Below are 25,126 nucleotides of genomic sequence, written 5' to 3'. Positions count from 1 at the left end.
GGTGGGGGGTGGCAGGCAGGAGCATAAGGAGGCTTTGACCTTTGTGACCTGAGAGGCAAGGGACACTGAAGGCCTGCAGAGAACAGATGCTCAAAATGACCCGAGAAGGCAGAGGCTGGGACCCTGCGAGTATGTGTGCACGTCTGTGCTGGAAGCCAGCTTCCAGGCCCCGCTGGGGACTGCGGGCCTCAGGAGCAGCTCTGCCTGCCCGGGTGACGGGCCGCGGAGGAAGGAGCAGGGGCTGAGCCGTGGCCTGATTGGGGCTGGGATCTGGGAACTGCACGTCCCACAGAAACTGCACTCATGGGTCACACCCTGTCCCCAGCCCTCCTTGCGTTATCTTGTCTTGACCTTCTGCTTGGCTTCACAAGCCCTGGCGCCATGCATCAGACCCATTCCTGTGCCAGCCCCTCAGCAATCTGGACACCTCCCTCCGGTGGGAGCAGTGACGGTGACCATGGGGAGCCTTGGTGTTAATGTGTATTGAGCACTTTCTACGCATCTGGGTCTGCCACCATCACACGTGATCCTGCGGTGCTCCTGCAGCACCGATTACTCTATCCAATGCACGGGAGACGGAACTGAGGCCTGGCGGCCGTGGGACGTGGTGACCAGCTGGGGAGTAGCCGCGCTGGGCCCCGGGTCTCCCTGGGCTGTGTCTTGTCTTCCTCAGCCGCCTCTTCCCACCTGCTGCTCTTGTGGACTCTGCTTCTTCTTCCTGCCCAGCACAAAGGCCCTCCCTGGCTCCCTCCACGTGTACGAGCTGGTCCCACTGTGCGCAGAGTGCCCAGGAGGGGCCTGGGCTCCCACGGACCCACAGCCATTTTCACTCCGCCTGTCTCCTTGGTGGCCTGACCTCCTGGGCCAGGAGTTCTGGGATCACTTCTGACCATTTAGGAAAGGAGTTCTCCTTCCTGTGCTTCCTCGTCCCCCTGGAATTTAGAAACACCATAAGTCATCGCTGAGGTTGCCCGGGCCACCTCCCCGACCAACACTGCGGGCCCAGGACAGGCTACAGGGTGAGGCGCTGGGGCTGCCACACAGCCATGTGGTCTGCTAACGAGGCCGGGGACAGAGGAGGCAGCCGGCACGGGGCACACGTCTGTAATCCCAGAGGCTCGGGAGGCTGAGGCAGGAGGATCAGAGGTTCAAAGCCAGCCTCAGCAATGACAAGGTGCTGAGCAACTCAGTGAGACCCTGTCTCTAAATAAAGTACAAAATAGGGCTGGGGATGGGGCTCAGTGGTCAGGTGCCCTTGGATTCACTCCAGGAAGGAAGGAAGGAAGGAGGGAGGGAGGGAGGGAGGGAAGGAAGGAAGGAAGGAAGGAAGCAAGCTAGGAAGCTCAGGGTTCCTGTTGAACAGGTTCCCACCTGTTCCTGAAGGGATCTGCGCAGCCGGGCAGGATGCGTACAGGACGGAAAAGGGGGAGACCCTGCACGGAGCCAGGAGCCAGCACTGAGGCTGAAAGTGCCCACCTGATGGCCCTGCGTGTGTTCTGCTGGTGTCTGGGTCCACATCGGGCGGCCACGGGCAAAGGGGAGTCCCCAGCGCGTCCTGTCCCTGACGCGAGACGTGCCGGGAAGCCCGTCCGCCCTTCAGGCACTGGTGCTGGATGGACCAGCCGGCCGCCCCCGTGAGCAGGACAGGAGGGAGGGGGTCGCCCCATGGGTCCCGGCCTGCTGAACTCCTGCCCTCGGGGGGCTGCAGGTGTGAAGTGGGCGCTTCCATCTCAGCTGCCTTCGTAAAATGGGGAAATCTGTTAAGACTTGAACTTGACGTGGGAAAGCTCGTGACGCACCTCCCAGCAGAGAGGGGCCCAGTGCTGGGCTGACAGAAGGACAGTGTCCCTTGCCGTGCCGCGAGATGTGGCAGGAGCAGGCTGGTTTGCCAAGTTTAGGGGGACTCAGAGAAGCAAGGAGCCGCACAGCCCACAGGCTGGGTATTTTGGGCTGGGGGTGCTGGGGCTGACCAACCTGGGGAGCTGGCTGGTGCCTGTCTTACAGAGCCGCGGCGTCACCATTACAGCCAGGACGCGCAGCGCGGCTACAGGACTGCTATACCGCCTTCCTTCCCAGGTGCGCTGGGCCCCCCACCCAGAGCCCACTCGGGACCCACAGCGTGTGTGTTCATCAGCCTGCGCTGCGTGCCTTTCTCCTTCACGTGTGGCCATGGTGTGGAAGGTTCCGGCTGGTCATTTGCCCGATGCTCCACATTGAGGTCTATGATGGTTTCCTCACGCTCGCCCTAGGTCACCCCTCTGGCCTGGCAGTCCTGAGTCTGTCCCCTGTCAGCTCTTGGAGACACGTGATCTCCGTGAGCTTTGTCTTTCAGTCACTAGTTTTAGGGATTGTCCGTGACTCTTGTCGGCACCAGTTATTATTCTCGTGTCAAATGACTTTTCTTTTTCTTCCATTCCTTCTACATTTAATACTTGACATTCCTTTTGTTTTAAAAAAAAAGTTCCTCCTTCTCTCCCGCCCCCATCTTCCCCTTAGAGACTAATTTTGTCATCTGAGGTCTGGGGTCCCTCCTGTCCTTCCCACAGGGCATCCCTGTCATTATTGGCCCCTGGGAGCCCCTTCAGACCGGCTCCTTGCTCTTTTGACACAGCCTCATCGTTGCTTTAGCACCTCCTGCCACAAAAAGTTCCCGGCCCTGGCTCCAAGGAGTTCTGGTTTCTTAGCAGGAGATGGTGCGGAGAAGCCAAGGTCTCAGGCACCCGGTGAGCAGTTGCCCTGGGTACCTTCGCTTCTAGGCCCGCAGGGCATTTGAGGGTCAGGTTGAAGTGGCCTTCAGGTCAGAGTTGAGGGAAACAGGGTCACAGCCAGTGGCCGCAGCCTAGAGGCCCAGGAGCACTGGGTGGTGCCGAGGTGGGGGTGGAGCTGAAGTGCAGGCTGCACCTGGAAGGACCAGTGGGGGTGAGGCTGGGAGAAAGGCCGCCCTGTCTCAGGTGCTGTGAACTCAGGGACAATCTGGGCACCCCCCGGAGTAAGTGCACCCCTCAATCTTAGGATCCTCTTAACATCAGAAGCACTGAAGAGTCAGCTGGTGCCGCTGTTCCACCAAGGCTGGTCACTGGACTGTCACACACCAAACCACAGGACCCCCGCCCCTCCCCCGACACACATCCTGTGAGCCAGCAGGGTCTGTAACTCTCAAAATCTGACATTGGAACAGAAGTAGAGTGTGTGCAGGTGTGATGGCGCGCACCTGTAATCCCAGCGACTTGGGAGGCTGAGGCAGGAGGATGGCAGGTTCAAGGCCAGCCTGGGCAACTTGGTGAGACCCTGTCTCAAAATAAAAAATAAAGGGCTGGGGATGCAACTCATCAGGAGGGTGGTGGCCTGGTATGTCTGAGGCCTGGCTTCCATCTCGTTACTGGAGAAAAAATATAGAGCCATAAAAAATCGTCCTGGACTGGTCCACCGTTTCCATTATAGGTCAGAAACCCACCTGACCTTCTCTGCTCCTTGGTTCCTTAGCACATTTTACCCTAGTGATGTGTCTCCTTGTGTGATAGTCAGGTGACTCGAGGTGCATGGAGTCACATTGATTTTATTTTAATGCTACTTAGAAAAGTCTGATCGTGAAACTGGGAAAACACAAATTTTTTATACTTATTAAACAACTATAAAAAGTTCAGAAATGTAAAATGACCAGAACTCCCCGAATCCCAACATCACTCACATTAACGGCAGCATTTTAACGTGATGGATGGTGTTATTTTGCGTCATCCTACACGGCTGTTTGTAAGGTGAGCACGTCGTGGGGCTCCTCACGGGTTCTTCTGTGTCTAGAACGTCTGCAGTCCTGCAAGCTGGGGAGTGTGGTTATTTTCCCATGGTTTGACCCTGTTTGAAACACTGGGAAATCTTCTGTTGGCCCAAGGTCCTGCGCTTCGACCTGCTTTTTGCCAAATGCAATGTTTGCATGTGGAGTTTGTAGCTGCTCTTTTTTCTTGGCTCGTGGTGATAACTGGTGTCGCAGAGTCGACTCTCACTGTGAAGCAAGCCATCCCAACATTCAGGGGCATCTTCCTGTCAAGGGTCAGATGGTCTGGGCCCTGTGGACTCCACGCTGTCTGTTGCAAGTACAGGTGTTCCTCCACTTACGACGGGCTGGGTCCCATTGCATTCATCGTGTGCTGAAGCTTCGTAGGTCGAAGCTGCACCCTCTCCTACCCTACCGCACGTCCTGCCTTAGCCACACGGTACGTGGTACAGCGATGGTGGTGCCCCCCACCCCCGTGGTTTCTGGGCTGCCCGGGCACCGTGGTGCTGCCTGGCACGGCAGAGAGGCTCCTCCCGCAGATGACTGGCCTGGGAAAAGATCAATATCCAAAGTATGGTTTCTACGGAATGAATATAGCTTCCAAAGCATCACAAAGTAGAAAGATCATACGTCCGGAAACATCTGTCCTCCATTCTGTCACGTGGCACAAAGGCAGCCACAGAAAAAGGCAAACACCAAACTCACTGGTACTGAAATCGGAGTTCCGGATAATTCTTGTTTCGTGACATATTGCTTTTCTTTTGATTAAGTTATGATTACTTTTACATTTTTTTTTGCGGTGCTAGGGGTTGGATGGACCCCAGGGCCTCATGCATGGGAGGCAAGTGCTCTCCACTGAGCTCTGCCCTCTGCCCCTGGTTCCTCTCCAAACAGTTAAAAAAAATACGAGCCGTTCTTGGTCGTCAGGCCACGCAGAAGCAGGAGGACGTCAGGAGGACATCACTGCTGACACCTGGCAAAGAAACTTCTAGCTGGGGTCCCCGCCGCTGGGCTGCAGTGCCTCCTCTGTGTCCTGCGCCTGGGGGGTCCCCTGCAGCTCAGCCGTCTTGTTGGGCTACACGGCCTGCAGGGGAGTGTCCCCTGTGTGCCCTGCTGCTCTGGTTCCTGTGGCCAGCGGCTGCTACCCAGGGAGTCCTTCTACCTCCCAAGCCCCTTGCCACTTGCTGGTTAATGTGACCACACGTTCAGACACAGGGCTAAACCCCAGGGCAGGAGCCAGAGAAGGCCACCTGTACTCCATCTAGGGCAGAGTCACAAGGCCGAGCAACGGGGTGGGTGAGGACCTGGGGCCGCCCCTGTCCTAAGCCCTGCACTTCCTGTGGGTGTGGACATCTCCTGGTGATTCCTATCTATTGATTTTTTAAAAAATGAAAACATTGAATTAAAAACTCTTTGAGGATGTTTGGATCCTGAGATCATATCCAAAGACTCTGGTTTGAGAAGCATCAACTCCTGGGAGACTTCCTGACCTTGACGGTGGGGGACACGGAGTCGCCTGGGCAGAGGGGAGGTCTGACCCACGCCCCCTGAGCTAATTCAGCACCTGAGACCCAGGGCCCTCAGCAGACGCTGCTTGGTTTGGTGTGCAGCGAGACCCAGTGACCGCGGCCTCAGTGGCAGCCGCTGAGTGATGTTTGGTTCTGGGTCTTGGCCCTTTGACTCTCACCACAGGCCTGTGGGTAGGACTCCGCTCCCTTGTACAGACCGGGAATCCTGGCTTGGAGGCTGTGCTGCTCATGTCGGGGTCAGCTCAAGTTCAAAGCCCCGGCCCCCGGTGTGAATATCCGATGCCATCTTCCCCCTCAGCGGAAGCCTCGTATCTTTGGGGACTCCTTCCCAAGCATATGGGACAAGGTTGTTTCTCAGTGTTTGATCACAGCTGCTGAATCTTTGGCAGATACTAGTTTTAAAGGAACTTGATCAGATATAATTTACATGCCATATGACTTCCCTAAGGTGTATTATTGAGCGGTTCTCAGTACGTCACAGATAAGTGTGGCCATTGCTGCAGGTGACTTTTGTGACTTTGAAAAGTCCCTTGTCCTTCAGCTGCCATTCCCCTCTGCCCTCCCCACAGCCCTAAGTAACCACCGACCTACTTTCTGGTGGTAGATTTCCTGTTCTGAACATGAATGAGATCGTACAGCAGGTGCCCTCCGCGTGGTGTTCCCAAGGTTCTCCGTGTCACAGCCTGGCCATCCCCTTCACAGCTGGGCCACATTCCATGGCGTGGATAGACCGTATTTGTTCATCTGTCATCCACTGTGGACGGGGGCTGCTCCTACCTGTGGCAGCCGTGACCACGCCTGTGCATTGAGGTCTTCCTTTGTCTTGTGTGTGACACTGTAGCAGGGATGTGCTGGGCCACATGGCAGCTCCATGGTTAGGCATTTAAGGAATCACACTGTTTATTGAGGAAGTGCTGCACCTGGTAGATGTTCAAGTTGTGTACTGAACAACAGTGGTTGCCCTCTCCCATTCCTACTTGGTCAAAGGGTAGAAAGTTCCAGAATGAAATCTGAAGTTTGTTTTTCCCACCCTGTCCAGACCCCTGCTGCTAGGCATAGCGAGGAGGCGGGCCTCAGGCCAGTCTCCATGCTGGCTGCTCCCTGTGGTTCCCCTTCAGGACCTAAGGATGCCCTTGACCTTCACCGGGAGACATTCCTTGCCAAGAAGAACACTGGGGCCGCGTGCAGGTGGTTGGGGGTGGTTGGTCCTGAGGCCAGTTCCCAAAGCAGAGCCAAGAGACTTGTGAAGGGAAGGTCCCCTGAGTTGGCCACAGGCTCTGGACTCACAGGTCCCTGGGCTCCGATCCTGGCTCCCCCATTGGCTGGAAGTGTCTTTGGGTTGTCTCCTGTTCTCTCTGAGCTCTGGGTTTTGTCCATAAAACAGGGAGCGTGATCTTAGGGGACACGCCTCTGGGACTTGCTGGGGTACTCTGCTCGCTCAGGCCAGCACCTGGCGGTGATGAGTGGGTCCGGCCAGGATTATCTCTAGGTACCTTCCCATTGGCTTCAGGGAAGGCTGGGGCGGGGCGAGGCGTGAACAGGTGAAACCCACGCATGGAATTTGGGATTGTGTGCAAACTGGCTGCATTTACCAGGACTCCAGGGCCTTTGTTAAGCATTAAAAAAGAAGGCAGTCCGGCCATTTATGAAACCTGGGCAGACCTGGAGAACATCATGCTAAGTGAAGTGCGCCAGGCGCAGGATGGACACTCCCTGAGACCACTTCTATTAGTCAGCTCTCCCTCCCTGTAACAAAAAACCTGAGACGATGAACTTATAAGGGGGAAAAGGTTATTTTGGCTTATAGTTTTGTGAGTTCCAGTCCAGGATCAGGCAGAGCCATGGGTTGGGGCCCCTGGTGGGCGTGGTGGACAGTACTGCCCAGGGGCATCTGGTGGAGCAAACCATACCTTGTGGCCAGGAAGCAAGATAGTGAAGAAGGAGCCAGTGTCCCAGAGTCTCCTTCGAGGGCACACCGCTAGTGACTTAAGGACCTCCCTCCAGGTCCCAGCCCTAAAGGTTCACTGCCTCCAACGGGGCCAGGGGCTGGGGACCAAGCCAGTAACACACGGCCTCTGGGGGACACTTATCCAAACACGCACACCCTTACAGGAAGAATCCGAAATAGTCAAACTCACAGAATGAAGAGTTGGACGGTGGTGCTGGGGATGGGGAAGGGGGAAGTGAGGTGTTAGTCAAAGGGTAGAAAGTTCCAGAATGAAAGTAAGTCCCAGAGCCGTGCTTGGAGCCTACAATGAGCCATCCTGTGAGGTACACCTGAGCCCTCCCCAGGAGCGGAGATCTTGTGATCACCATGACAACAGCAATAATCAATGCATTTAAAAAGCAGGAAGGAAGCTCTTGGAGGTGAGGTCGTGCGGAGGGCTCCGGGGCGTAGACGTCTCTCCAACCCCTCAGTGTGGACATTAACCGTGCAGCATTCAGTGTTTCCGTCACACCTTAATATGGTGGTTTTTAAAAAAAGAAATTTGATAAAAGTTCATTTAGATCAATACAAAGAAGCGATGATCTCCTTATCATTCAATTAGATTCTGGTTCACACGAGCTTAGTTTCTTAGGTGACTCAAAAAGTCGAATACGCACAAAATGCTAATATTCACAAAATGCTGTGCCCGGCGCAGGAGCCTAGGTCTGTCCAGCCTGTGTGTTCTTCCCTCCATGTGTCTGGGCATAGAAGAAGCCAGAGCTCAAGTTCAATTCCAGGGCAGCTCTTATCTCCCCGGTCTTGGGTCTGCCCAGCTGGGGAGTGGCTGCAGAACAGAGGGGAGGCCACCCGCCTCCGGGGGATTGTGGGAGAAGCTCTGAGGTCCGCCAAAGCACGTTGCCAATTGCGAGTGGCTTCACAAATCACTTTTGTGACCGCCTTGCTCTGTGAGGAGGTGCGGGGCTGAGCGCAGGACGCTTTGTGGATTCGCTTTGTGGACTCAGCGGCTCCTGAAAGTTGCAGCAATCAGGTTCTGAAAATCCACTGCTGCAACATCTGGTTAAGGCACCACTCGGAGGAGCCGGACGGCGACCCCCTGTCCGAGGAGACACCGTCTGCAGAGCAGGCTCTCCTCCACGGCACAGTGTCAGCCTCTGCTCCCAAGGTCACCCAAACCAGAGGCCGCGCTGGAAGTTCAGATGGGGCTCCAGAGCCCTGGTGGTTAGGAGATCTGTGGGGGCCTCGCTCAGGACCCCACACGCCCAGCACCCCACACGCCCAGCACCCCACACAGTGGATCAGCGCTGTGGACCCAGGACATTGGGAACCTGGTTTTCAGTCCCAGCGTCCCTGTGTCTTTCCTCTGTGACCTTGGGCAGGTTCCCTGATGGCTTGAACCTCGGCCTCCTGATCTGCAGCGTGAGGACAGCCTGTGGCCACTTGAGTTAGGCGGAGGCTAAGTGTGGCAGCACTGGACACAGAGAGGGTGCTCAGGAGTGGCTGCTGCAGGGACCTTCATCGTGGTCGTGGTTTTTAGCTGTCGCTGTGGTGAGAAGTAGCTTTCGGACCTCCTGGACCCGTTTTGACCCAGGAGGCCACGGTCCTTGTCTTTCTGCTCATCTGGGCACCTGGAATCACCCATCTTAGATTTAGGTGGCATCTTGAGGTCCTTTAGGCAGAGGGTGCTGGGAGCCCGCCTTCCAGAGCCCTGTGAGGCCCTTTCTGGTCCTGGCTTTGTCCCCGGACTGGAGACCCCAGCCCACTCCTGACCCGAGGAGGCCTGGACTTGTCCTTGAGCATCCAAGTGGTCTTCAGCCTGCAGGACCGTGACCCTGTACTCGGCACACCGTCACCCCCCTTCTCCAGGGTCTCGTGGAGACTCCGTGCCCCTCAGGAGGGTCCTGGCTGACTCTCAGGCCAGGGCTGCCTCAGGGTTCTCACAACCCACATCTCCCTCCTCGTGATTCCTGACCTTGCAGTGCCTCGGTGGCCTGTCTCTGGTGTCCCACTGGACTGTGGACTGTGAAGGCAGGGACACTTCTTCCTGGAGACCATTTATCCCCAGAGCCTTCAGCTGCTGTCCCAGAGGTCTCCCTTGTTGAGAGCCACAGCCGAAGGGGCCCCAGCAAACTTTCAGACTGCCAGCTGATGATTGGCTCACAGCGCCCCAGCAACTTCTAGCTGATTGGCTCCTCTGCGGTGATGCTCATTGAGCTGTTTCCCCGCCCTTTCAGACTGCCAGCTGATGATTGGCTCACAGTGGCCCCAGCAACATCTAGCTGATTGGTTCCTCTGCTGTGATGCTCATTGGGCTGTTTCCCTGCCCTTTCAGACCACGGAGCTGCTCATTGGGGGACCTTTTTGGCTCCGCCCACGCGACCCAGCCAATCGGCCTCAAGAGCTGGAGGATTGTGGGAGGTGGAGAGGCTTGTGGTTGAGAGAGAGGCTTGTGGGAAGCCCGTGGTGGCAGTTGGGCTCTGAGGGTTTTTCCTGAGGAGCGGTTTTGTTTGGCGTGTGTGGTTCTAAAAATAAAGTTCGTTTCTTTTGACAAGTGGCTCCTGAATTGTGCCCAGCCAGACTGCGGCATTTGGTGGCCTGTACGGGAACGAACCCGCGACCTTGGCGTTATCAGCACCAATCATCAGCTGGCAGTCTGAAAGTTTGCTGGGGCCCCTTCGGCTGTGGCTCTCAACACTCCATGGAGTGACAGGACATGACGTTAGAGGAACCCCTGATTGGTGACAAAGATAAGCCAAGAAACAGCTTCAGGAAGCCTCAGCCCGAACCAGGGACAGGCCCAAGGCAGCCGCCATGTCCCTCTCAGCCCCTCCCGGGGCAGAGCTGCAGAGGCAGATTCCACCTCAGTGGTCACAGACCCCCAGGCCTCCCCCACCCAGAATTAACAGTGTCCAACGCGATCCTTGCATTAGTACTGGCATCGAGATTCCAGGGTGCCTTCCATGTCAGTGGTGGCAGTAATGCTGCAGGGATGGCTTTTACCCCACGATGCAGGTGAGGAAACCGAGGGCCAGGGAAGCCCCTGGACAAGGCCACTGGGCTCCTGAGTGCTGAAGCTGAGGTTCTAGCTGCTGCCCCGGGCTCCAGGCTCTCGCTACGCCAGCTGCTCCCCCTGCGGGCTATGGCAGATAGAAATGCTTCTCTTCCCCCAGATGAGAGAGATGACCCAAAAATGACAACGTAGGGTGGTCAATGTGAGGGCAAAGGACAGGGTTCCGTGGGACCCCTCAGGAGGGTTCTGCAGACTAGCATGTGTCTGGGGAGATTGTGGAGGAGGGGAGCCAGAGCTCCACGTCTCGCCCCTCTGTCTTTCTGAGATTTTATAATACAAGGCAGTTCAGTGTCACAAACAGAGCAACGCCCCCTTCCCCCCTTCTCCTGTTGGTGCTCGTGCAAACACAGGGATCTGGGCTGGGGTGCGGCTCAGTGTTAGCACTTTCCTAGCATGTGTGAGGCCCTGGGTTCAATCCTCTGCACTGCAAACAGATGCGTGTATGTGTCGTGCACATGTATATGTGTGCATTATGGTGTGCTGGAAAATGTCTGACAACCTGCTGGTGATGGTGGGGACATAGGTGTCGATTTTCGTGGTGTGCATGCTCCTGGTGTGGTGAATTTTCAGCTATGCAACATGAACTTGCTAAACATGGAGTCAGGAAGGAATGTGCAGCAGAACTAACAGACCGTATTCCCCCAGTACAGAGACAGTATTCGTGCCCTTCTAAGGAGCATATGTGTCAGTCAGCTTTTTGTGACTGTAACAAACTGATAAGTTGATGCCTGAGATCATCAACTTATCTGGTGAGGGAGACAGTCTGTTTCCAAATCAACAGAAAGATGATAAACACCATCATCATTGAAAATGCTCACTGGAGTTAGGGCTTTAAAGGAAGTGAGAGGACACCGGTGAGCTAGCGCTGTGGAAGGAAGGGTTTGTTGTGGCTGATGAGTTTGGAGGTTTTGGTCTTTGGGCGTTGGAAACCATCACTTCTGGGCTTCTGGTGAGGAAACACCTCAGGATATGGAGCCCATGGTGGAGCGAGCTGCTGTCCTCATGGTGGCCAGAGGCAAAGAGAGGAAGAGACCAGGGTCCCACATTGCCCCTCTGGGTGCACCCCAGGGGACTGAAGACCTCCCACGAGGTGCCGCCTCTTAAGAGTTCCACCAACAGTACCAAGCTGGGGACCAAGACTGTAGCACCCCAGAAAGAAGCACTAGTGATACGGAAAATAGTGAAATGTAGAACACAACAGGCAAGTGGTAAGATTTGAATATCACCTTTAAAGAATTTGTAATTTATTGAACTGTAATTTTATATCATTCAGCCTTTAATGATGGCCACGTGTAACAAGTGGCTCACAGAATTCCCGAAGTCCACCCTTACTGGTCCGTGAAAGCTGACTTCGCATGCCACTCTTCTTTTCTTTCTTTCTTTTTTTTATTTTTGTTTTTTTGGTACCAGGGATTGAACTCAGGGGCACTGGACCACTGAGCCCCATCCCCAGCCCTATTTTGTATTTCATTTAGAGACAGGGTTCCACTGAGTTGCTTAGTACCTTGTAAGTTGCTGAGACTGGCTTTGAAGTCATGATCCTCCTGCCTCAGCCTCCTGGGCTGCTGGGATGACAGGTGTGTGCCACTGAGCCTGGCTCTTTTCTTTCTTACTAAAATGTTAATAGTATATAATTTTTTTCTTTGACTTGCTTTTTATTTAAAAGGCTCTTCATTCATTCATTCCCCACCATTCCAGCTAGGTCACCATGTGAGTGGGAGAGCCATGAGCTTTGTCTCTTTGGCTTGGGTCTGGTGAAGGAGACAGTCCTTTACCAAATCAATGGATAGATAAACTTTACCATCCATGAAAATGCTGTCATTGGGGCTTTAAAAAAAGTAGCGAGATGCCATGCAACTAAAGCTGGGGTGGGGGGGGCGGTGTGCAGGGAAAATCTACATCAGGGTTAGATTAGGAAAGGCTTATTCTGTGGAGGTGACACAATCTGAGACCCAAGAGATAAAAAGGGACTTGGTATCTTTTTATCCAAGCTTTGGATGGCTTGGTGGGAGAAAGTTTATCCAAGGGTGTGTTCACTTTGATGCCATTTTTGTAAAATCCCCAAACATGCAAAAGAGTGCTATACATTATTCTTAGAAAAATCTTTGTGAACTAGAGATGGGAAGGCTGCCCACCAGCTTCAGGACTGGTGGCTGCCCTTGGAGGGGGGAGGGAAGAAGGATTTGGAGGCAGAGAACGTCTTCAGCTGCATCTTGGGATTGTTGTGGATCCAAAGGAGAGAAAGATCTGAGGTGAATACAGTTGGTGTGACTCTTGTTGGCCCTCACGATGGTCACCGGTTGTCAGCTGCATTATTCTTGATCATTTTTGAATGACAGAAATGTTTTGATTGTTGTTTTTTAAGAGTATGAAAAAGAGGTTCTAGGTGTGGGAGTGACACCGGTTAAAGTTCACCCCAGAAAAGTTGGCTGTAGTGAAGGGCAGAGGAATCCCCAGGTCAGTTAGATGGCTGGGCAGGGATTCGGGCTTTGAAGGCTGTGACCACATGCCGTGAATAAAACCATGAGCTGTCTGATTTGCGATGATCACAAGTTTCCCTGGCTCTGGGGAGAATCCGCAGGGGGCTGGGAATGGCCTCGGGCTTGGTTGGGGCCTGTGGTGAGCCCTGCTTCATGAGGCCCTGGGGACCAGCCTTGCTGTGGCTCCTGTGCCACACCCGCCAGGTTGTCAGCTCTGTGGGGAGAGGAAGAGGAAGGAGCAGGTCCTTATGAAACCCAAACAGGCAGGATGAAAGAGAAAGTTGGATTTGAACAAGAACCATTACAAAACCTGCGAATGGGAGATATCCATGGACTGAAAGGCACCCATTAAAAAGAGAGGCCAAGGGAGGAAGGGAGACCTAGGAGACCAGAGGAACCTGGGACTGGACACGGCCAAAGAGAGAATCAGTGGATGGGAAGAGAGTTCTCAGGGATCTTCCCTGAAAGATAAAGAGGAAAAAATATGAAAAGGAAGTTGAAAGACACGGAGCACAGAATGAGCTGCTCCCATGTGTGTTTAGTAGATTCTACCAGAAGGGCCTGGAAAAATGACTGAGAAGTTGAGTTCTCAGAAGTACAATGGCTGAGAATTTTCCAAAATCAAAAGAGATATTAAGTCTTTGTTTGAAAGTGCTCCTCAAGTTGAAGATTTTATAAAATAACCCACAGAGCAAAATGGCATAAATCACAAACACAGGGAAAGTCTTTACATTTACTAGGGACAGATCATCCACAAAGGACCAACATCAGGGGAACAGAAGGTTGCAGGTGACCACAGGGCAGTCTTTTGTTAATCTTCCTGGATTAGAAGATAAGACCCAGTCAGCCTAGAATTCCACACCCTGCACTGACTCTGATGCTCAGGAGCGATGGTGAGATTACTGAAGAGAAGGGGTCCCGCTCCGACCCCCAGGCTCCTGAGTCTTTGGAGGTTGGGGAGCAGGAGCCTCTCAGATTACAGACGCTCTGTTGTGCAACGGTGGCTTCCGTCTCCCGCAGAAGCTGGAGAGAGAGACAGGCCAGATTCAGCTTTTGTGTTGTAACACGAGGCTACAGGAAGTGGCTTCATGGGCCGAGTCACTGGGTATCCATCAAGACAGAGGACAGGGACGGCTCATCTGTCTCTTCCCAGAATCCACAGCACCTTGAAAGTGTGTGTGTGTGTGTGTGTGTGTGGCCATGTGTGTGTGAACATGTATGTGTACTTGTAAGTGTGCATGTATGTGTGTGTGAGTGTGTGTGTTTATGTGTGTGTATGAACATGTGTATGTACTTGTGAGTGTGCATGAGTGTGTACTTATGAGTGTGCATGTGTGTGTGTGTGTGTGTGTGTGTGTGTCCTCCATCCTCTAGGGGGATGGGATGGGCAGAGGGTAGGTAGGTGGCAGGAATCCTGGACTCTAGCTTGGTTTCAGTCCTGTGGCTTTGGGGACATGGTGGGGGGATGGCAGACAGAGGGAGGTGACCCTGGGCCCTTCTAGACTGTCCCTCTGTCTTGCAGATTGTGGACAAGAACAGCCGCTACAAGTCCATAGATGGGTCGGATGAGACCAAGGCCAACTGGATGAGGTGAGTCCTCTCTGCTGTGTTCTGTGAGGCCGACTGGCCTCCCGAGAGGAGGTCGGGGTGGCGTGTTGGGACCATGGGGTCTCCAGAGGCCGAGGCCTCCAGGACTGCTGTGTGCAGAGCATGGGAGACGTCCAGCCTCCGTGACCTTCCTGGTCCCCGGCTTCCATGAGGGGGCCCCGAGAAGGACCGTGGCCAGGCCAGCAGGCTGCAGGGACTCCAAGGGCCCCAGGTTCCTGGGAGCATTCCTGGGGAGGGACCGTGACGCTGCTCCCAGGGCAGGCTGCTGCTGCAGGGGTGCGGGACTCAAGCCGCCGGGCCAGCGGTTGTTCCAATGGTGCTCCTGGCCGAGGAGGCCCCTGGCAGGGGCTGGGCCTGATGTCCACCATGCTTGCTGCTGGGCTTGAGTGGTTTCACCCTGGGCCAGTGCGTGACTCAGAAAGGTCCTAAAGGCTAGCCAGAGAGAGCAGGAGACTGCCCAGGCCATCCCAGCCACGTCTGGGACCCTGGGCTCAGCGCTGGCTTTGGTGGCCTTGCCGTGGGTGGTGGGCAGGGGAGCAGGCTGGCCTCTCACTTCCGTGGGGGCTTCTCTCTGGGACCCCAAGACAGTGAACAGGGATGTGGGTCTGGGTGGGGCAAACAAGGGGCCCTCTGTGGCTGGACCCCGGGACCCACTACACCTGGATGTGGCGCCCTCTCTTTGTGTCTGTGTGACCTGGTGACCCATGGGTGCTGCAGGCTTGTGGGTGGAGGAGGACGGTGCAGTTAGGGACCAACGTGGGGGGGGGTGCTGTAGTTAAACTGTGACAGTCACAAGCAGATGAGAGGTTAGTTGGGGCTGGGGAGTCACGCTGGGGGCCTGGTGTCCCCCCAGACGGCCTGACTGACCCTGTTCTCCTGTCAGACTCCCAGTCAGCAGAGCCACCGTTCTCCCCCGGAGCACCCAGGGCTCACCCTCTCCTGGGGGGAAGCTGCTCCTACTGCCACTTACCAGGTGCAGAAGCAGGGTCACCGTAGACAAGCAGACGTCCAGGCTGTGTGTGGGGACAAGCTCTCTCCTCCCTCTCCTCCCCAGACCTGGTCAGCCATTGCCCTGAAAGTGGCCCGAGAAGTAGGTCTGCAGTCCTAACTGCCGCCTTCCCCCACCCTGGGTCCAGGTCAGGACACACACGGGCTTCACCCGCCTCATGCAGAACCTGCTTCCCCTCGGACCCTGCACTGGGCACCTGGGGTGGCCCAGCCTGGCCTGTCCCCGTGGCCCTCCCAGGGCCCACACCTGGTGCCACGCCTGGTTATCGCGTGGACTCTCACTGTCCTGCTAGGGCCCAGGTGAGAGAGAAGGGGGCCTCTGAAAGGGGCCTCCAAAGTGGCAAGGACTTTGGGGACACTGTGAGCAAGGGGGCATGAGCCATTCAAACAGGCTGTCCATGGACAGCAGGGCCTGCCTCTGAGGGCTCTTCACCGGTCAGTGCAGTGGCCCCAGGCAATAGGGAAGCGAGGGTGTGGGCTCCGGCCCAGGTGTCCTCCTGCCTCCGCTGTCCGGCTTCCAGGAGCTCCGACCTCCGGAGCCGAGCCCTGCTGCTCCCCTGCACCCCCAGCTGGGCCTGGGATTCCTCAGCCAACTCAGCCGCCGCCTGGCGCTCGGAGCTTGTCGGCCACGCTGGCCGGGCCTCAGTGAGGCTCTCCGCAGGGACTCTGAGGGCGCGGGTTGGGAGCACGGCTCCGCATCGGTCTTCACGCCACAACGGCCAAACCGGGGCCCAGAACCGGTCACTAGCAGAGGGACTGGAGCTGTGGCTCTGGACACAAGGAGCCAGGCTGAGCCAGTTCCCTGGGCCGTGTGGGCCCTGGCCGGGTAGGCTCTGCCATGGGTTGTGCCCTGTCCTGACCAAGATGGTGCCTGGTGGTCCCCCTGGAGGGCCCTCAGCTCAAGGGCAAGTTGGGGTTGGTTGTGCGTCAGCTTCGTTGGGCAGCTCCTTCGTCTGCGGCTGCTCTGGACTGCACTCTGGTGGCCCGGGGCGCGGGGCTGAGGGAACGCAGGGCGTCTACACAGTAGGTGGTGGGACAGGAAGGGAACCGGTGTCCAGGTTGGGAGCACTGACCCTATGGCCCCCTGTGCCAGGGGCTGTGTGCAGGGTCCTCAGCAAGGGCTGCGTGCCCCTCTGGGAGCGCTGGACAGTGCCTGAGTCATTCTGGCAGTCGCAGCGTCCTGGGTGGGTGCCACTGGTTGCATCGGGTAGAAGCCGAAGGTGGCAAAGGTGGCGGTAACACTCTACGTTTGCAGCCCCTCCCCCAACAAAGAATATCCGTAGCCCCAAATGCCAGTAGTGGTGTGACCAAGAAGCCACGTCACAGCTTCCCGACAGCCCTGGGAAGTGGCCCTGGGATGGTCCTCCTAGTTGTACAGAGGCCCTGTGGCTGCCAAGGAGACTCAGCCTCTAGTCTGAGGTCTGCGCAGTGCAAGCCTGTGCCGTGCCATTGTCCTGGCCTGGGGACCACAGCCGGCCTCCCCGCAGCTTGCAGGGCCTGGTGTGCTGCAGGGTGGGGGTGAGGCTGCTGCCCTCGGCCTCTCAGCTGATGCTGCAGGCGGAGGACTGACTCGGGCCCCAGGTTTCCCTCTGTGCCCTGGGTCCCCTCTCGGGCAGACCTTTCCAACCTTGCAGCAGCAGGTAAAGGGGGGCAGAGCCACACGTGGAGAAGCTGCGTTTCAAGAGCAGAGCAGGTGCTAGAGCTCTGCGGAGCCCCTCCTGGTGCCCCTGGCTGCCCTGTGGAGACGGAAGCTGAGGTCCCCCCTGGTGTCCATCAGAGTGCAATTCATCTCCCAGTGAATGCTCATGAGCTCCTCAAATCCAACCAGAAAGCCACAGCAGCCACCCCAAGAGCTGGTGGTGCGGCCGCGGGAGGTGGCTCTGTTCCTGCACACACAGAAGTGGGGACGGGAGGGGGCAGATGGCGGAGGGGTGGTGAGCCACACGGGATGGAATCAGCTTTCTGTGATGACACCCTTTGATGGGCAGCACCAGCTGAGGCCTGGCCACGGCAGCCCATGTGGACAGTGGCCCTCCAAGCCACTCACGTCCCTGCATGGCCCCGTTTAAACTTGACTTTGCAGGGTCAGTGGTGCAGCCCCGACCCCACTGAGGACTCTTTATTCCTTTTATAGGGTTTTTAGGGTGTTTTTACATCACTATACCCTCCCCCCTTAGAGCCAGCCTGAGGAGCTGGTGTGTTGGTACTGCCCTTCTGGATGGGGACAGGGAGGCGGGAAAGGGTACATGAACTTGCACCGCCCCGGCACTCGCTGCTAGCCAAAGGCAAGGCCGGGCCTGCTCCGCGGACCTGCCCAGGGCTCCCACCGCCTGACCTGCGCCTCTGCCTCCTACCGCCCCCCTCCGAGGAGGAGTAGAAGGGACTTCTCAGTAGGAGGAGGGCGTGGGGCCGGGTTGTCCCAGGTGCCTCCTGGCTCCCCAGCTGGGGCCGGCATTAGGAAGGAGGAGGCCCACCCGCCTTGACGGTCATTTACCCAATTGTGCTTTGTGGGATATTCAACCCAAGGACCGTGGCGCCCCTGGCCGAGCGTAAGAGGAAGCCCAAGTTCTCCAAGGAGGAGCTGGACATTCTGGTCACGGAGGTGACCCACCACGAAGCAGTTCTCTTTGGGAGGGAGACCATGCGGCTGTCGCATGCCGACAGGGACAAGATTTGGGAAGGCATAGCTCGGAAAATCACCTCCGTCAGCCAGGTCCCCCGCTCCATCAAGGACATTAAGCACAGATGGGATGACATGAAACGGAGGACCAAGGACAAGCTGGCCTTCATGCAGCAGTCCCTGTCGGGCCCTGGGGCTGGGGGCCGAGCCCCTGCCTTCATGCTCACTGCCCACGAGAGGGCCATCGAGTCGGCGCTGCGCACTGCCCGCTCCGGGCACGGCTTCCCCAGGGCGGAATTGGACGGCACCGACAGCCCCTCGACCAGCTGTGAGTATCGTGTCCCCTCTGCCTTCCTGCGCCGGCCAGCGGGGGGCTGCTCGTGAACTCCCCGTCCCTCTGTCTGCCCACTCTTCCCATGTCCACTTCCGCCTGCCTCCTCTCCCTCTGGGCATCCGCCTCTGTGCCTGGACTGTGCTGGCAGCCGGGAGGACGAGCCCTGCCCTCGGGCAGCTCCTGGACATGGGGGACTCAGCAGCTTGAGTTAAACCATTGCAGGAGTGACCGGAAGGAAGGGACGAAGGCTGTCGTGTCCAGGAGACCCTGAGCACAGGGGAACCTCAAGGCCTGCAGGCACAGGGGCTGCCCCGCTCCAGGTTCCCTGAGGTTGGGCTCTTACCCTCCCCCCAGCCCTGCCTTTGATTGTGTGTCTGTCCCTGCAAATGATGAATTGGCCCGTCTGAGGGTAAGGAGCGGTGGCACCTGGCTCCATGGGGCTGGAAGGCCCCCTAAGGAAGTGACAGTGGGACTGAGCAGCGAGGGGCACGTAAGAGTTAAGAAGCCCCGGCCGGGTGAGGGCGGGGCGGGGGGGGGGGGCGGAGAGCTCGGCGGCCTGGCGAGAACAGCATGTACAAGGCGCATCAGGAAGGCTCTTGGCACGTCCGTCCCGGAACACGGAGGAGCCAGGGGGCCCCAGCGTCGCAAGCGAGGGGTGGGGTGGGGGCTTGGGCGGCCGCAGGCAGGCCCAGGCCTGGAGGGGCAGCTCCTTTCTGTCGCTTGGGCCAGTTGCACTGTTTCCGTCCCCTCCTGTCTCCTGTGCCCGCGGCCTTCGTCCACTTCTCTCTGGCTCTGCGTCCTGCTGCCCACCGTCCCCTCCCGCCCTCGCTCCTGCACCCACCCCAGGCACACTCCTCTGCGCCCGCCCGCCCCCTTCTCCCTCTGCCCCCTGCCTTTCCCCTCTGCTTCCTGCGTCTGGTGGACCCCAAGGCCAGGACCCTGGGGCTCTTTCTAGTTGGGGCCCCTCCGTGCACACCCTTCCCCCTGCCTCTGCACCGTCCGCCCCGCCCCCCCCCCACTCAGTCCCTCAGAGGCTGGGAACAGGCCGCCCCAGACAGCCAGTGGGAAGGTGGGTCCCCGAGAGTCCCGCCCCCCTTCCCAGGCCCCTGGTCACGGGGATCTGCTCATTTCCTGTTTGGCTGGGGCTCCTGACAGGTGGCCGTTCACAGAGTCAGATTCTCAGGACTGGAGAGGCATGTGGAGAGGGTCTAATCTCCCTGTCACCTGGACAAGGAAATGCAGGTGGCCCAAGGTGTCATCACCCAGGACTGGAACCTGGGTCTGCCAGAGCCCTGAACCAGGCTTCCCCAGTCCTGCATGATCCCACCCAATTATGAGAAAATGGGGGCCCAACATTCAGTAAAACCCAGTCCCGAATCCTGCCCTGCTCACCCCTCCGGAGACCTAAAGTAACCTGGAGCCCCCCGCCCCTGCCATGACCAGCAGGTAACTCCTTGGCCAGGGGCTCCGTGGCCTGAGGCCCCCCACTGTGGGTCTCATGCCCTCTCGCCCCGTGTAGGGTTCCAGGGGGTGACTGCTGTCCCACCTGATGGGACTACGAGGCACTGGGCTCTTACTGTGGTGGCTCCAGTGAGACCCTGGGACCCCTGGGAGCAGGACCAACCTTAGGACCAGCCGGACCACCGGTCCTTCCTGCTGTCTCCCAGGACTGGTTCTGGATGGAGCCCCCTGGGCACAGGCAGGGAGGGTTTGGGGGACAGTAGGGTCGGCCTGTCATGTTTTCATTCTGTCATGGGAGTCAGCCCTTGTCACCTGAAAGCGGAGACCTGCATGTACAGGGGCTGGTCCCCTCCCTGTGTCTGGCGGTGGGGAGCCGTCTGTCTGAGGGTCCCTGCATGATCAAGCATCTTGGGTGGGGCCGCCGTAGGCCTGACCTGGCTGCCACCCTGGGGGAAGGGGTGTCAGGGCAGCGGCTTGCTCTGCCCACCCCTACCTCCCCTTCCCTTCCTCTGGCCTTGGGCGCCCTGCCGTGATCCATGGCTGCAGATTTCAGCAAGGCCACCAGGTGGCCCCAAGCAACTCAGCAATGGCCTCAAGGAGGCTGGCACTCCCTTCGGAGCACAATGGTGCCCTTGGCAGGTCACGCTCAGCTCTACGCAGCGCCTGCATCTTCAAGGAGCCAGCGGGTGGCCCAGGGGCTAGTAGGTGGGCAGAGAGGTCATCAGCGATACTTTGCAGCCAGCGAATCTCAGAGAGGTGAAGTGACAGGGCCGAGGTCCCCAGCCACTGGGCTGACTGCTGTCACCGGGACTGGACTCTTTCCCTGGAATGCGGCTATTGTCACGGGCAGCAATGGCATCCTTCCCTGGGTACCTGGCCCTTGGCTCAGCGGCTTGGGAACCAGGCCCTTCCCGTGGGTGGGTGTTTAGGCTGGGGAGTGCCAGGGTGGGGTGCCTGGGGGTTTTCACGCCCAGCGCCGCCCCTTTCTCCCTGTGGTAACCATTTGTCCTTCTCTGCTTCTGTCCCCAAGACGATGAAGATGAAGAGGTGCCTGGGCCCTCGCACCAGCCTCTTCGGCTGCCTCTGCAGCGGTCTCCGGAGGAAGAGGCCCCCCTGGCCAGGCCCACCCTGCTGCGCTCCTCCTCCTCCTCAGACCAGTCCGAGACTCTGGGCCCCAAGCCGGAGGCCCTGCCCCGCACCCCGCCCCAGGCACAGGCCGCCTGCAGGACCCCGCGGCCACACCCAGGCTCGCCCACCCCGGGCCTCGACTGGCAGCTCCTCCACGTCCACGCCCAGCAGACCGAGGTGTTCCGGCAGCTCTGCCAGGAGCTGGTGGCCGCGCACCAGGACATGGCTAACAGCATGCACGTCATCGGCCGGGCCATGGCCGAGCTGAGCAGCCGCGTCGGTCAGATGTGCCAGACGCTGGCAGAGATCCGGGACGGGGTCCAGGCATCACGGCAGGGGCCAGAAGGGGCGGCCCCCACGGGCTCTGCACTCCCGGCCCAGGCGCCCCCGCCGGACCCCCCACAAGCTCCCCCAGCACCAGCCCCCACTCGGACTACCAGGTCTCGGAAGAGAAAGCACAGCCTCTAGCCCGGCCAGCCTGTGCCAGGAGGAGATGGAGGGAGGCGTCTGGCCTCGAGACCGATGACCCCTGTAGGACTCCGGGGCGCTGTCCCCCGTCGCCGAGTGCAGGCCGCTCCCCATGCTCTGGGAGCCTGTGTCCGGCCCTCCCTCCTCTTTGCCAGAGGCTCAACGTCCAAGAAAAGCCCCCGCTTTCTGCTTGCTTGGCCCGGAGGCGCCTCCTCCTCCTGGTCGGTATCTGGTGGCAGCGGCCAGCCTGGCGGGGAGCGGGCATGAGTGTAGGGGGGCATCCCAAGGGAACCCCTGCTTCGAGCCTCAGGGCCCTGCCTCAACCTCATGACCTCCGGTCCCTGATTCTGCTGCTTTCCCAGTGGGCGTGGCTGGAGGACAGGCGGGCGAGTCTGTCCTGACCTCACAAGGGCTCTGAGCCCCGGGGGCGCCCTGCCTTGGCCCTGGCTTGCTCTCGTGCAGTGCGCGTGCTCAGCTGCTGTGCTTGCCTTCTGTGGAGTCGGGTGGAGACCGGGTGATGTCAGGGAGATTATCTTACGTTCTTGGAGCACTTTATGCTCTTCCTGCACCTGCAGATATATGTGATCTCAGGGCGTGCTCAGGACAGCCTGAGAGGCAGCTAAGTCGGACGTCATTCTCTTTATCATGTGCATTCGTAGATGACAAGTGACACAGCTTGTTGGTGGGAGGCCGGGACTGTGCATTTGTCCAGCTCCCCTGTCCAGAGGCCACATCTGGAGTCGGGGGAGCAGGGGGCTTGCTCCTTGCCTGGCCTCTGCGCCTGCCTTGTCTCCTCTGGTGGGTCGGGAGAGCGGTGGCAGTGCTAGGCACGTCTACCACACACCCTGGCCCTAATGCTCTCGGCCAGGGGCCAGGGAGAGGCAGGCCCAGGTCTCAGGAGCCAGAAGGCAGCCCGGCCTCCAGTTCCAGCAGGACCGAGCCCGTCCCACGTGCCAGCATGCCTCGCCTCTGCTTGCTCAGGCTGCATTCGCACCAGCCACACAGCTCTGGCTTCGTGCTTCCCATTGGGGTGGGGACACCTGGGCTCTCATGTTAGGGAGGGAAGGGGCAGGTGGCTGGGGACAGGTGCTCCCCAGCTCTGTCTCTTTCCCGCTGCTCCCTGGCCTGGGAAGGAAATCTTCTTTCCCAGCGGCTCTTTCTGCCCACCCGCCACCTCTCGTCCTGTCCCCGAGAGCCACCGCCGGGACTGGGAGGCTTGCTGTACCAGCGCCTGCCCAGGCCCTTCCTGGAGCACTGCTTGTGAGCCCAGACCCAGCTCGTCCCACACAGGGAGAGTGCAGGACGCCTGCCACGTCCCTGTGCCCTCGGCCCCACCCCACCCTGTGGTCCTTTGGGGGCTCCTGTCCCCACATGGGACGCTCTCTGCCCGACAGCCAGGGGCTGGGTCATTGCCTGGAATTGCCTTGCTCTCCCATGCTGGACCCCAAGATTGCCTCCCGAGCATTTTTGTTAAGATGGCAATAAAAAGAGATCAATGTCACACTCTGAACACACCCGGGTCCAGGATCTTTCTTTGTGTATTCTCTTTCTTCGCTTCCTGTGGAAACTTCCAGGCCCCAGAGCAGGGCTTAGGTGACAGGGGACAGCCTGCTGGTGAGAGGGCTCCAGAGGCCCTGGCTCGCCCTGGTTCCACACACTCAGGTGACGGTGCCCAGCCCCATGTGAAGCCTTCAGGGACAGGGACAGAAGGCCAGGTCAGGGAGGCAGAGCACCCACCTATGACACCTTTGGTTATGTCTCATCGGGATGCACCTTGAAGTGCGATGGTGCTAAGCTATTTGGTCCTGTGTCCCCTAAAAGTTAGGGTTCCCAGGGAGGATCCCCTCCTTTCTGCCAGGAGAGTCCAGAGCATCAGGGTACTTTAAGGACCCTGAGACCTGAACCTCGGGGGGACATGTCCCTGCTGGTCCTGTTGTGAGTCTGTTGCAGGTGAGGCCCTGCACGTCCAGATCCAGGGCTTCTCAAAGTGGCTGAAGTGGCTTCCTCTGGCTGCTCCGGGAGTGTCCTCGGCAGAGTGGGCCTGGGCCTTGCCCTGGCCTGCTGCCCACCCTACAGGTTCTCCCAGGCAGCAGTCCCCAGGTCTTGGCCCGGAATCCCCTTTCTGGATGACCCTAACTACCTTTGGCTTTGGAATCCGACCATCCTTGGCAGGGTGCCGTGGAAATCAAGGCTCCCCACTTCCAGGAGGGGCAGAGACGCTGTGGAAGTGGGCCTGGGGTCTCCCTTCACCCCCACGGTCAGTGTGACTGGCTGGCTCCTCTCTGGCCCTGGGTCAGGAAGAGGACACGTTGGAAGCGGTGAACCCGAAATGGAGGTCAGAGTAAAGGGCCAGGGAGGGGGAACTCATGATAATTTGGGATGGAAAAGATGGCCACACCCGTTTCTTGACGTCAGTGGGGCCTGGGAGGCCAGCACGTGAGAACAGGAAGAGGAAGCGGACGGTGTGTGCTGGACGTGAGCTGGGGCCTTCTCCAGCTTCCAACGGGAAACCATGAAGGTGGCCTCCGGAGGCGGGCTGGGAGGTGTCCTGTCCAAGGCCAGGTGACCACCTGGAGGGCGGGTGCAGGACCTAAGGTCCCTCCCAGCCCAGAGGCCTAATGTAAGGAGACAGAGTCCGGCCCACTCCCAGGCCTTGCCAGATCTGCCTGCCCCGTGGAGGGAGCAGCAGGGCTGAGCCTGGCCTTCGCAGGTCCCCTCTAAAGAAGGGGGTGCCTGGTGGGTTATTTTTCTCAAGTGGGAACTGACAGTCATTTCCTGACCCAGCTAGAAAACATGCGCCCTTGATAAGACATGGTGGGCAAGGGCTGGGGATTGCCTCTGTGCTCATCTGTCCAGGACCCAACGCCAGCAGGAATGTAACCACCCATTAACCCCATGAAGGATTCCACCCAGAACCCCCGCCTGCCCCTTCAGAGGTGCCCGAGTCTTCCGGTACGATCTGGACTGCTGGCCAGTAAGCTCTGCCCTGCCCAACAGCCCTGACTGGGCAGCTCTTGCCTGCTTCTCAGGCCTCCTCTCCAGCAAGGGGGTGACCTGGCAGCTCAGATCGCAGACCCTTCACTCCCTGGAAGCCGTGTGCTCTGCAGGGAGGGCTCTTGCTTACCTGCACCCTGGTGATGGGACAGCAGGACTCTGAGACTGGACCAGGCCACTAGGTATTAGCCCAGAATACTTAAAAAGGCAGACATAATGAGAGGATTCGCTTTACCTCGAAAATTATATCAACACGATCTTGGCAGGGGACTTTGTTGTGGTGACTCACCGAGAGCTGCCATCTAGGTCTTATTTCAAATGCCACGTTTAACACCAAACCCCAGATGCGGAACACACTGGGGTCTGTCTTTGAAAATACCTTGCGATCTACTCAGAGACCTGGGGTGCTCTGTCAAAGTATTGGTTCTTGATTGACCCGCATCTTCCTAAACCTTATGACAAATTCCAGAAGTTGCTCTTTTGAATAAATGGACCCTGATCCCTGTTACCTGTTCCTCGGTTGTCTTTTCCTTGGAAAGTTGAGTGATGGGGAAATGAGTCCATCCTTTCGAGCTTGAAGAATCCAGCAGGAGGGGACAAGGGGCAGTGGTCTCCTTCCCCTGTGCTCTGTGATCCCAGGGACTTTTGAGAACAAGAATGAATGGAGGGGTCGCCTTCCATATGCAGCCGGGAGGGAGACGTTTGGAGC

At 58.1% G+C, this 25,126-nt stretch overlaps 1 protein-coding gene across 4 annotated transcripts in view; it reads left to right on the top strand.

Moving 5' to 3' along the window:
- Positions 1–25,126, top strand: part of Prdm11 (PR/SET domain 11) — a 71,175-nt gene that overhangs the window by 35,646 nt on the left and 10,403 nt on the right. For 3 of the 4 annotated variants that reach the window (XM_027936414.3, XM_071616281.1, XM_071616280.1), the window contains exon 5: positions 14,319–14,386. In XM_027936414.3, coding sequence (XP_027792215.1) covers positions 14,319–14,386 — 68 coding nt within the window. Of the gene's footprint in view, positions 1–14,318; positions 14,387–17,938; positions 18,361–20,857; positions 22,934–25,126 lie in introns of those variants that run through there. The other variant, XM_071616282.1, reaches the window with a different exon arrangement.

Source organism: Marmota flaviventris, chromosome 9 (assembly GCF_047511675.1).
Source record: "Marmota flaviventris isolate mMarFla1 chromosome 9, mMarFla1.hap1, whole genome shotgun sequence".
NCBI lineage: Eukaryota > Metazoa > Chordata > Mammalia > Rodentia > Sciuridae > Marmota > Marmota flaviventris.
Note: the sequence above shows the minus strand (reverse complement) of the source record. Positions and strands in the feature narration are given on the sequence as shown.